The 11,971-nt window shown below is 51.5% G+C and overlaps 1 protein-coding gene across 1 annotated transcript; it reads left to right on the plus strand.

Moving 5' to 3' along the window:
* Nucleotides 1-1,836: 1,836 nt before the first annotated feature.
* RHCG (Rh family C glycoprotein) lies at nt 1,837-9,731 on the plus strand. The gene is made up of 10 exons (XM_021537617.3): nt 1,837-2,065; nt 5,417-5,603; nt 6,064-6,214; nt 6,554-6,701; nt 7,081-7,247; nt 7,923-8,060; nt 8,414-8,550; nt 9,087-9,211; nt 9,387-9,460; nt 9,544-9,731. Exons 1-10 carry the CDS (start codon nt 1,855-1,857, stop codon nt 9,607-9,609), a joined length of 1,404 nt encoding a protein of 467 aa, XP_021393292.1. The 5' UTR covers nt 1,837-1,854; the 3' UTR covers nt 9,610-9,731.
* Nucleotides 9,732-11,971: the final 2,240 nt, after the last annotated feature.

Raw genomic sequence — 11,971 nt, forward strand, 5'->3', positions numbered from 1 at the left:
TGCCAGCCCTGATGGGACTGCAGTGACAAAGTTCTGATCTGCAGGTTGATAAGGAGGGGCAGTGCAGCTAGGTGAGACTATCAGGCCAGCAGAAAAGCCATTAGCCTTTGTTCCTGGCCTCCACACACAGGAAGAGGGGCTGGGGACAGCAGGTGGGACAGAACTGCTGCCCCTGGGGTCTGCACAAGGGCTTTGCAAGTTGCTTTTCTGGAGACCCTGCCATTTCAGTGATGGCAGAGATTAGAAAAGCTCTGCAGTTACTCTTTTGCTCAAGTAATCACAAAGTGTAGCTGCTGGTGGCTGCAGTACTTAAGCAAGTTCCCTTTTCTTTTAAAATGCTCCTCTGTGCTGCCTTTTTTGAGGTGCCTAAAGGCTGCTCTAGGGCAGGGCAGAATACCAGTATTACCACGTAGCTGGCACGAGAACATACAACTGTCAACAGCGTTCAGCAATTAGAGATCAAGTATTGTTTAGGGATTTCAGCTTCCTTCTTGCTGGAGATCTTTTGTGTCCTGGTGTGTGCAGCTGACACAGCCCTGAAGACACCCTGTGTAATGGGAGACCCAAAAACACTCCCTGAGCAGCATTGCTCGAGGGGGAGCTCATCCTTCAGACAACAGCAAAATCCACTTGCTCTATGTGTCCCCAAAAGTGACCCCAGTCACATGGAGCTCTGCTCATGCAGGGTAAGGGTTAAGGCAGATGGGCTTCTCTCTTCTTCCCAACGCTGTCTCTATCCTGCTGCCTGCACGGGTTCAAATGAGGTTGGAGAATGATTTTGTGTGGCCGTCAGTCTCTTCAAGACCATCCACAGCATTTTCCTGCCATCTGTCATTTTGAGAAGAAAGCACACAAGAAAAAAAGAATAAACTCAAATTATTGCCTAATCAACACCAAAATCAGCGCTGCTTGCTCAGCCTGCGGGCCACAATTAGATGCCATCAGCAAATTTGGGCAGCTTGCCTGGGCTGCAGTCATTCATCTCTTCAAGACTGACAGGCAAGACAGGGATCTGCAGGCAGAGGAAGGAGCTGGGATCCGTTTGAAGGACTTGCCCAGCTCTTTGGGGAAAGAGCACATAATTCAAAACAGTAGGAAAAATGGACTTTCGTGCTTATGTTTGTTAATTAAAGGAAGACCATACCAGAGGAAGGGCTCTTTAGGCCTCCAGCACTGTCTCACAGTGCTGCCCTGGTTATGCTTGCCTTGCCAGGAGGATGCTCTGGGTAAATCACTTTGGGAAATTAGGGAACATGTGTCACTTGAACATCCTTAAGGCCTTAGCGGGGCCATCACATGTCTGTGCACTCATGTAGGATCTTGGTACCTGGTTTGAAGCGCACACCTTCCTCTTCCTCCTGTTCTGCACCTCAGCTGCTTTTCCAAAAGCCGAGAGCTGGAACAAAGGGCACACTGTGGCACTTCACTCACAGTGCCAGCTGGGGAAGGGCAATCTCAGAGCTGGGGAAGGGGTGAGGGGAGCACCCAGAGCCAGAGGGAGGGGAGCAGGGATCAAGGTGCTCCTGCCAGGGGCAGGGAAGGGGTGTGGGACTGGGCAGAGCAGGGGGCTGGACATTGACTCCACTCCCCAGTCACACTGGCCTCCACATCTGCTCGTCCCTTGGAGGCAGGGCTCAGAGGTGCTCGGAGCAGCTCCAAGGAAAGGTGCTGAAGCCTGTCCCTCCTCCCAGGGAGGCAGGTGGGTTAGAGGAACAACCCTGCCGAAGCTCCAGAGCTCTGAAATGTGATCCTGCCGGAGGCACCTCCCTGGGCCCCACCTCGCCCTCTCCGACCTATATATGTGACCGGCCTGGGGCGGGGGACGCGGCTGGCACAGTCCTGGAGTCCCAGCCCATGGACAGGCCGAGGCACCAGGGCATGGCCAAGAACACGAACCTGCGCTGGCGGCTCCCGCTCGTCTGCCTCCTCTGGGAGGTGGCCATGATCGTCCTCTTCGGGGTCTTCGTGCGCTTCGGTGCCGAAGCGGATGCGCACTGGGAGGAGGAGAAACGAGAGATGAACCTGACCAGTGACATGGAGAACGATTTCTACTTCCGATACCCCTGTGAGTATTCTGGAAGCCTAACCCTTGTGCTGGCTGCTCCCCATCCCATCCATCCCATCCCAACCCGTTCTATCCCATCCATCCTATCCTGTGCTGTGGCAGAGCCTGTCAGAGGCGCTGTCTCCTCTTGCCTTGAGGCTGGCTTGGGGTTCACCAAAGAACCAGAGAAAAGCCTCATGGCCCTCCAGTGCCTTGAGGCTCTGTCAGCAGGGTACTGTGACGTCTTTTTTCCAGGAATAGGGCTGACGTGTTCCCAACACTCTGCAAGTTTCAGCTTTCTGCCCCCTCCCTCAGCCTTGGATCAGAGCAAGCCTTTCTGTGCACACGGAGGAACGGCTGTCGAGATCCTGTGACATCTTCCTCCTCTTCCTCTGTCCACCCCCTCGCTTGTGAATTACCCTTTAGCTACTGGTATTTCAGTGCCACAGTCCTCCTAAGCTGCCAGGTTCCCAGGATTCTTGGGTCTCCGCATCGTAGTGACACAGAAATTATTCAGAAGGTTAAAGCTCTTCTGGCCAGCCAGTGCCTCTGGTTGGCTTTGATCTCCAGGGCCGGTCATCTTTGTGAGCCTTTCAGAACAGGCTGCTTCTGTAGGCAATTGTTTCCAAGGAAGCAACAGGCCTGAGTCATGCATCTATTTAGAACATTTCCATTAAAAACACCTGCTAAATCAAAGGAGCTATAGCAACCTGTAGCTGCTGAGGATTAGCTCGTTGAGAAAAGGATTTGCTTACAGAAACCCGCTGCTCAGTCAAACTCCAGGTTCGTGTACGGCCGTGGCTGCCCTGGGCTCTCCCTGGACGTCTGCCCTTGGGACCAGCCCCACACAGGTTGGCGTGAAGCAGCAGCAGTGCCTGAGGGCTGCTCTTGTCACTGGTGTGCTGGGAGGACAGCAGGAGTCCAAGAAAGAGTGTGTAGGAGCTAAGAAAGTGACATCTCTTCCGTCCTCATATCCCACTCCTGCTCTGCAGTGCCAAATATTCCCCCTCAAATGGCAAAGATGGATTCAACACAACTAAATCAGTCTAAGGGCAACTGCTCAGTTTAGCTTTGAAATACATTTCTGTTTCAGGCCTGAGGAAGGGCTCACGTGCCCAAATGTACAGCTGTTCTTTCTCCCTTATCTAATCAAAAATTTTCTCTCTCTGCAAAGATGGACAAACATGACAATGTGGCTGAGCCCTAGAATTTTAATTCTTGTGTCCATCCAGTGCTGCTCAGAACACTGTGGTGGCTGGTGACCCGAAGATCATTTGTACCAACATGTCTTTGAGCACTGCTGTCCACAGCACCTGTCTGCAGTGGCACAGGGATTAGAGTGATAAATGAACAGGTCCTCCAAGCCAGAGAAGGTTGGGAAGGCAGGTAGAGGGAAGTTGTCCTGGTTTCAGGAAGCCAATATGTGGTTGTGTCAGTGGTGCCCATTGCCAGGTCCAGTCAGTGTGACAATTCCTTCTCATTTTGCATTGCACGTGGATATTGTGTAGTCTGTGACTCATCTGCTCTCTAGGGGAAAAGAAATGAGATTTTTTGTCCCTGACGGCACTCCCAAAGCCCAAACACTTATTCTTGATAGTTATGGCAATTGTCCTGCCACACAAGCAGGCTCACAAAACCTGTAGGGTATGGCAATGCCTGTACTGCCTCTGAATGATAACAATGTTATTCCTACTAAGGAAAAACAAAGGCAAGGGTTAGAAAAAGTTTTTAGATTGGGTGTGGTTTAAGGAAAGATCTGCTCTTCCTCCTGAGTTCATACAGGGTCTAACACACAGTGGGATTCTCTGGGTTTTTGGAAGGCACGCAGCCCACCGCTTTAACTCTGACCTGTGTATTTCTGCTTTTGGGATGAAAGAATAAATATATGAGGCAAATGGCAGCAGATTAATCTAGCTGTATATTGTGCTGCTTACGCTGGAAAAGAGAGAAGGGAAATAAATACAGCTGCAGATGAAAAGTCTATGGGATTGTGTGGTAAAACCACAGTAACTAAGATTGGTTCTTAGGACGTGTGGAGAAGTGCTTTGGAAGTGACCTCTGCTGAGCACTGCCAGCTGCAGATCTCGTCTCCTTCCTTTTCAAAGAGTGATTTCATAGACATGGGGGACATTTTTAAAAGCAATCAGATTAACATGGCACTACATGGTTTAAGCCTGTCCAAGTGCTCATCCTTAAACATGTTTCAAGGTCTTCTAAAGCACAAAAAAAGGACAGAACTCTCAGCTTCTGCAGAGCTGCACTTCATGCAAGTCTTCACCCACCCTCAGTGGAAGTAGCCAACATAAATCCTGTGGAAATGGACCAGGATCTGATGGATTTCAGCACAGTTTCAGGGTAGAGCAGACTTGCAGCCACAGAATTTCCTTTGCCCTGAGCTTACACTCTCTCTGAGTGCACAGACTTTGCTGGATGTAGTGGCTATAATGATTTGTGCATTGCAAAATGCAGAACATTCTGGTTTAGCTCCATCACTGCTGTATTTATTTATCTGCTCTGCAGCATGGGTTTGCTGGCAGGAGTCTCCCAAGGGGGTTCCCAGCCTTGGGTGTCCTGTTCTTTCTATCGGCTGAGTGGCCTGCAGTGTTGGGGTTTGCATGGTTCAGTTTGTAAGTATGCAAGTGTTTCAGCTCACTTAATTGCAAAGCAATGCTTATCTGATAGAAAGGTGCAGCACTAAAAAGTTCAGCAGGTTTACTGCACCAAGAAGGTCTTTTAAGAGGCTCATACAGATCTGGTTTCCCCCAGGGAAGGGCAGCTGAGGGGCTTGGGTAAGCAGGTCTGACCATTAGTGGGAAGAACTGGGTCTCTCTGGTTTAAGCACTAAAAAATCTCACACGGTGGGTTTCTGCTCTCAAGGGTATTTTGCCAAAGCATTTAAAAATGTATTTGTAAACTTTCCTTGTTATTGTGCTCTCCTTGCTCTGAGCCATCACCAGGACTCTACACTGAATGGACCTGCCCAAAATGACTATTTATGTGTTTTAACAAAACTTTACTGGTCATTTCACATGATGGTTTTGAGATTTTCACAAAAAGAGAAAAAACAATATGAATAGAAAATTGTTCTCCTTTGTACACTCCATTACTCTCAGGTCTTCTTTTGCACATAGCTTTTAGTAAACATTTACTTTAAAGGCTGAGCCTTTTAACCAAAAGCCAGTTTCTAAAAGCTGAGCCATTTTCAGACTTAGAAACATGGGGACACGAGGCAAACACACATTTTCTCTTGAATTTCTCTCTTACTGCTACTGATGTAATTTTTTCTGATTATTTTCTTTTCAACACCAAATGCATGTGGCATTTGCGGCCCTGCTGCCCTCGCAGAGCTGACAGTCCCTCCCCTCTGCACAGCTTTCCAGGATGTCCATGTGATGATCTTTGTGGGCTTTGGCTTCCTCATGACCTTCCTCAAGCGCTATGGATTCGGAGCTGTGGGTTTCAATTTCCTCCTTGCTGCCTTTGGGATCCAGTGGGCTCTCCTGATGCAAGGCTGGTTCCACTCTTTCAAGGATGGGAAGATCCTCATTGGCGTGGAGAAGTAAGGAGGAGCTGGGCTCTGGGATGGCACCTCTGGCCTGGCTAGTGGAAGAGCTGGAATGAGAGCCAAGCAGTTGGCAACACTGTCCCTCAGTTATGTCAAATACAAATCAGTCTCTAAACTGTTGTTTTCCCTCCTCATACTTCCACTTGCTTTCCACCTTCTAGTCCAAAGGTACCTGCTATTGCGGTGGTACTGCTCAAAGGGAAACTTGAGATGAGTGTCACCCCTTAGTGCTCAGCCAGGCACCACGGATGTCAGTGCTGAGAACACGTATCATCCACGTTATCCTGAATAATGTGGGGGTGTAAGGATGGGAGGAAGGTCAGTGGGAAATCCAGGGGTGTCTCCTAATCACTTCTTTGTCTTCGGGTGGGATCTCTAAAGCTGGGGGTGAGTAAAAGTGATTTACAGAGAAGTATTTCATTATTAAACCACAATTTTCCTTGCTTTTTTCCAGCCTGATCAATGCTGATTTCTGCGTGGGCTCTGTGTGCATCGCCTTTGGGGCCATCCTAGGCAAAACCAGCCCCATACAGCTCCTTGTCATGACTTTGTTTCAAGTCACACTCTTTTCAGTGAATGAGTACATCCTCCTCAACCTTCTTCATGTAAGGCTTTAGGTAGTACCTGCTTTGTTCTGTTCCTTCCTCTCTGCAACTCTCCAAACTGTCTCCCTTTGCTGTGGTTCCACCAAGACACTGCCTTCATAAGCATTAAAAATGCAAGAATTCGGGCAGCAAAAGTAGTCAGATTGTGAAGGAGAGGGGCAGTGGACCATACATCCCTGGGAAGGGAAGATCTTCTAGGGTTTTACACATAAGCCTGGCAATTCAGGAGCACTGGGTCCCTCTGTCAAGTGCAGACAAGCTGGGATGATGCAGATCAGGCCTCAGCTCCAGAATGAGTGGTGACTGCAGAGGCAAACCTCTGTTTTCCCATGGCTGCAGGTAAAGGATGCAGGTGGCTCCATGACCATTCACACCTTCGGAGCCTACTTTGGCCTCACGGTGACACGGGTCCTGTACAGACCCAACCTGGAGCAGAGCAAGGACAAGCAGGGCTCCGTGTACCACTCCGACCTCTTTGCCATGATCGGTGAGTCAGCCCTCATCTCGGGGTGCTGCATCACGGGGAGCACTCAGCTGCACAGGGCTGCTTCCTCCTGTCTCTGGGAAAAACTGAACCCAGGATATGGAGTTGAGGAGCTCTGTATCCCAGAGGTCTTTCACATTTCGGAGTTACTCAGCTCCCTTCATCAGCTGCTGGGCTGAGATGGTGCCTAGGAAGATAAGGATGTGTTTTGGTTCCCTTTCTCTGCCAGCCTTTCCTGATGCTGTCTCATCATGCGGGGTGTGGATCTGGGGAAGCAGAACTACGGGATGCAATGTCCCCCTGTGCAGAAGAGGTTTTTTTCAATCCCTGTATTCTCTCTTTTCCCTTTTTCTTCCTCATGCCACATGCCCCATCCCACCAGGTACCCTGTACCTGTGGATGTACTGGCCCAGTTTTAACTCAGCCATTTCTGATCACGGGGATGCCCAGCACCGGTCTGCCATTAACACCTACTGCTCACTGGCTGCCTGTGTCCTCACCACCATGGCCTTCTCCAGCATGCTGCAAAAGAAGGGCAAGCTTGACATGGTAAGATGGGAGCAGAGAGCCCTGCACTGCTCCAGGGACATATAATGAGGTTGATCAAGGGTCTAGGAAACAACTGGCACTTGTGTTTTGCTGAACATACACAGGGTTTCCGGGTCTGATAGTGAAACCAGCATCCAGGAAGAAATTCTGAGGCTATATTGAATAAGAAAGTGGGAATGGGTCCTCAGAGCTTGAGGCGTGGGGTGATGCCCTGCCTGTGGTGGACCCAAGTCACAGCAGGGACAGGACTTGCTCTGCTGGGCACATTGCAGAGCCCTTTTTGGCAGCGCTCCCCATCGAACAAGGCCTGTGCAGCAGCTCATGAGCAATCGGGGGGCTGACTTGTACGTGTTGGATGTGTGGGTGACATGTCTCTGTGACAGCAGAGCTTGCACGACACACGGGTGAGACAATTTCCATCTCATCACAACTCCCCACCCGTATCTGTGGATGCAAAGAACGTGTGTGGTACGGGGAGTGGGAGTCTATGTGCACCTGTGCTACAGACAGAAGCTGCTTGTTCTTTTCTTGTTTTTCACCACCAAGTAGGAAAACGGGCTCTGATATTTCCTCTGGAAACATTTTCAGAGCTGATTCTCCCACTTTGCCAGTTGCACCATCCCTGAGCAATTGCAGTGTCCCTGAGATGCCAAGGCAGAGTGGTTGCTCCTGCAGGTCCACATCCAGAATGCCACACTGGCCGGCGGCGTGGCCGTGGGCACCAGTGCTGAGATGATGCTGACCCCATACGGCTCCCTCATTGTCGGCTCCATCTCTGGCATCGTGTCCACGGTGGGCTATGTCTACTTCACGGTGAGTGCTGCCCGAGGGGTCTGCAGCCCTGCTCCTGCTGAGGAGACCAGAAATGCATTCACTTCCCTTTGACAGTTCCTGCTTTCCAGAATCCTTTATGAGATGCACTTCTGTCTCCTTTTACTGCCCAAAAGTGCTCAGGAAGTTTCAGACTCCCAACAGGAGCATGTTTGGAGGATATGTTGTTATTTGATCTTGAGCTTGGCTCACATCTTTGTCTACAAGCTTTTAGCTCTTTAATGGGACACTATGTCTCCTCTTTTTCTGCTTATTCCAGTCTCCCATGGAAGGAACTAATCCTTTCCAGGGCCATGCTCAACTCTCTGATCTCTCTCTACTTCCCTTCCCCTCAGCCTTTTTTGGAGTCTAGGTTGCACATTCAGGACACATGTGGCATCCACAACCTCCATGCCATGCCAGGCCTTATTGGGGGCATTGTGGGGGCCATCACAGCAGCTGCAGCCACCGAAGATGTGTATGGAAAGGAAGGGTAAGATGTCTTGAAAATCTTCCCTGAGAATAGATTTTACGTTAAGCTCTGTGGGCTGGGAGCAGGGAGCAAATAACAGCTTTTGTTAATAGTTCAGAGTTGCCCAGAGCTATCCCTCAAAAACATGGTGTGCACTGATTGTCTTTGGCTTACTGAACTGTAGCCTCATCTTATGCAGCTGACTCTTGGTGGCCTCATAAAGTGAATCACAATCCTGCTGTTTGGCATTATTCTGGGCCACAATGGGGAGGGAAGTGCTTCTCCCTCTCCCCTGCATTGTTTTGTGGGATCAGGTAAGGTGAAAAGTCTGAATTACAAAGAGTATGTTTATATTTTGGGCTCCTCCTTGGTAAAGCTTTGCCTGGGGTCAGAGAAAGAAGTGAGCGGTGTTTTGGTCATTGCAACACTCTCCTGGCCCACTGCAGGAGAGGGATGGGGCTAGGGAAGAGTTCCCAAGACAGCAGGGCAACATGGTTCCTCTGGAGCCAGGGAATGCCTGCTGCCGAGGCAATCATCACCATTTCTGCCCTCGGCAGGTTCATCAAGGCGTTTGACTTCACGGGCGTGTACCAGAGGCGGACACCCAGCATCCAGGGAGGCTTCCAGGCAGCCGGCATCGTGGTGTCTCTGCTGATGGCATTTGCTGGGGGAGCCATCGTGGGTAAGCCGGGCACGGAGAGGGGAGCGCTGAGCCAGCCCGCAGCTGGAACAGCGGCATCCGTGTGCGGGATACATCCTGGGGGCACGGCACCGAGCGCTGCGCCAGGGCTGCGTCTGCCCCCTTGGGCGGACCACCCGCATCCCCCGTGCCCAGCGCCCTGCCCTCCCGCTCGCAGGGGCCATCCTGAAGCTGCCCATCTGGGGGGACGCGGCGGCCGAGAAGTGCTTCGAGGATGACATTTACTGGGAGGTGAGGGGGCGCGGGGCGGGGGGCACGAGATGGCGCTGTCGGCCCGCGGCCCGGCCCGGGGGGCTCAGGGGGCTCTGCCGCAGGTGCCCGAGGACGAGGAGAGCGATGTGTACCGCATGCACAGCCCCGACAAGCCCGCCTCGCCCTGAGCCGCGCCCCGCCGCCGCACCGAGGGATGCTCTTGTCCCCGCGACCGCAGGGATCTGCCCGGCTCTGCCGCTTTTGTACCGAGCTGCTGTGCGTGGAATAAAGTCCTGTTCTTCTTTCCTGGCCTGTGCTGCCGTGTGTCGGCGGCCGAGCGGGGTGGGATGTGCGGCACAGCGGCTGACAGGAGAGCTCTTGGCTGCCCGGGGCAAAGCAGAGGCGCTGGGACACTCCCGGTCCCTGGGGACAAAGTGGTGGCGTGAAGGGTGGCAACACAGGCTGGGTGTATTAGACAATGTGCTAGATGATGCGGTCTGGGGAGATATTTGGTCTGGGAGATGGCACCTTGAGATGACAGCCCCCACGGTGAGGGTCAGCACCTGTGGGAAGCACAGGCTGGTCTGGTTCTTTTTGAGGAGGGGATGCTGGGGTGCAGCAGCTGAGCCTCTATTCATTCTGCCATCCAACAGTGAGGGTGAGGGCCATCTGTGAGTCCAGCTACACTTCTACATGATGGCCTCTGCCATCACCTTCCCTTGAACTGCCCTACCAAGGCTTCCATCAGCTCCTTGGGAGCCTTGTTTGCATGTACATCACAGACTGACAGGAACCTTTCCTCTTTTTTGGCTTTATCCATTTCTTCCCGTGTCATCAGATGGCTCTTCCCACTGTCTGGTGCTATTCTGATGGGAAAAGGACAGTCCCTGTCTCTTAGCTGGACCATCAGGCTTCAGCCAGAGTTGGAGGAAACAGGGATGAAAACCAGGCCTAAAATCCTGTGTGTTTTCCAAGATGATAAAATATGAGGAGCAGGAAAGGAAAAGGGAGGGGGGGGAAAGGAGGTAGGAGTGCTGATAGGTCTCTTCATTGCATCTAGCTGTAATTCTTACACCTGAGGGGGGGAGTCAAAAGTAGCTATTCACATCCCCTTGGGATATGACACCCTCATTTTCCATGCTGGGTAAAGACAAAAACCCTTTACAACATGTTTCTGGAATTTGTCAGCGGCTGCCAGCAGCAGCATGTTAATTAAATGTCGGCAAAGATGGAAGCAAGAGGCTCTGCTCTAATTGGACACTTTGCTTGGTGGAGCTGAAAAACATTGTGACAGAGGAGGAGGTGCTGAAACACTGTGTTCCCGTGCCATGGCGGGGACGGGGACAGCCAGGCATGGGAGATGCTCTCTCCTGTACACGCATTGCCTCCATTTGGCCTGAAACAACCTCACCATTGAAAAAAGAAGACTAATAAAAGGCCTAAAATCCTCCATAGGATTGGTCTCAAGCACGGCAGCAGTGGGGGATGCAGGGAAAGGGCTGGTTGGCTAAGGAGAATTTCAGAAGTATATCCGGGCCATCAGGAGCTCCAGCCCACTTGCCAGCAAGTAGTGTATCATATATGTCTTTTATGATGGCAAAGGCAAGTCTGAGAGGTCAGAAATGGTCTCTGGAGAATTATCCCCGCAAAAGCTGAAGCATACATTGAGCTGCAGCCTTTCTCTAAGACAGGGATGGGAAAATGTAGGGCAAATGTTTTCCCTGTGCTGGGATCTGCTGAAGGAGGGAGATCTCATCCCAGCTTCTCTGCACTGGGAAAGGGATGTAACAGCCATTTTCTGCTCACAGCTTCATCCAGAGAGTGCATCAGAAATCACCACAGGGATGTTTACTGACAGGCACCACAGACAATGTCATTCCAGAAAAGGAATCCAAAACTTTTCCCCACAAGCCTGCAAAATCTGAAAGTAGAAGCAGACCTTTTGGGCACTGCAATTCCTCCTGTGTGACTGGACTGGTGTCCCTTCATCCCACACCATTTGAGTTCTGTCTGTGTCCCAGATAATCTGTGTCCAGCCTTCATGGGCTCTGATCTTTCTTCCCAGAGCTTACAAGGGTCCATGGGGTTCAATAATGGCAAACACTGGGTGACCCTCATTGCTTCAGCCAGGTAGCCAACCCACATCTCTGGTGGGGCAGCACTGTGAGCCCTGGGAGACGGTCTTGTCCCACGTGCACATGCTGGAAGAAGAAGCCCTGACCCAATTCCCTGGCCCTATGGGCTGTGCCTCCTCCTCGTGGGAAGACACCCAAATTGCCCAGGCTGCTGAGCAGCGAAGCGTTTTATTGCCCGTGCTCTTGCAGGCTCAGTCTGGTCTCAGTACCTAAATCACTCGCTGGGGCTGGCCGTGCAGTTTTAATTCCCTGGCAAACAATGCCGGGATCGGGCTGGCGCGTTTGAAGTGCGGTCGCGGCCCCAGCAGTGGACGGAGGGTTTCTCAACGGGGGAGCGTGGAGAGCAGAGGATTGGGCTGCTCCAGCAGGCGGGAGAACATGTGAGAAAGGGGCTGTGGATACTCGCGGGGATTAG

Source organism: Lonchura striata, chromosome 11 (genome assembly GCF_046129695.1).
Source record: "Lonchura striata isolate bLonStr1 chromosome 11, bLonStr1.mat, whole genome shotgun sequence".
Taxonomy (NCBI): Eukaryota; Metazoa; Chordata; class Aves; order Passeriformes; family Estrildidae; genus Lonchura; species Lonchura striata.

Bases quoted from the DNA above. Each gene is read 5' to 3' on its own strand.
- RHCG (XM_021537617.3), top strand. From the start codon at position 1,855: ATGGACAGGCCGAGGCACCAGGGCATGGCCAAGAACACGAACCTGCGC. The intron at 2,066-5,416 runs GTGAGTATTCTG...CCCTCTGCACAG, and splicing joins TTTCTACTTCCGATACCCCT to CTTTCCAGGATGTCCATGTG. The intron at 9,212-9,386 runs GTAAGCCGGGCA...TCCCGCTCGCAG, and splicing joins TGCTGGGGGAGCCATCGTGG to GGGCCATCCTGAAGCTGCCC.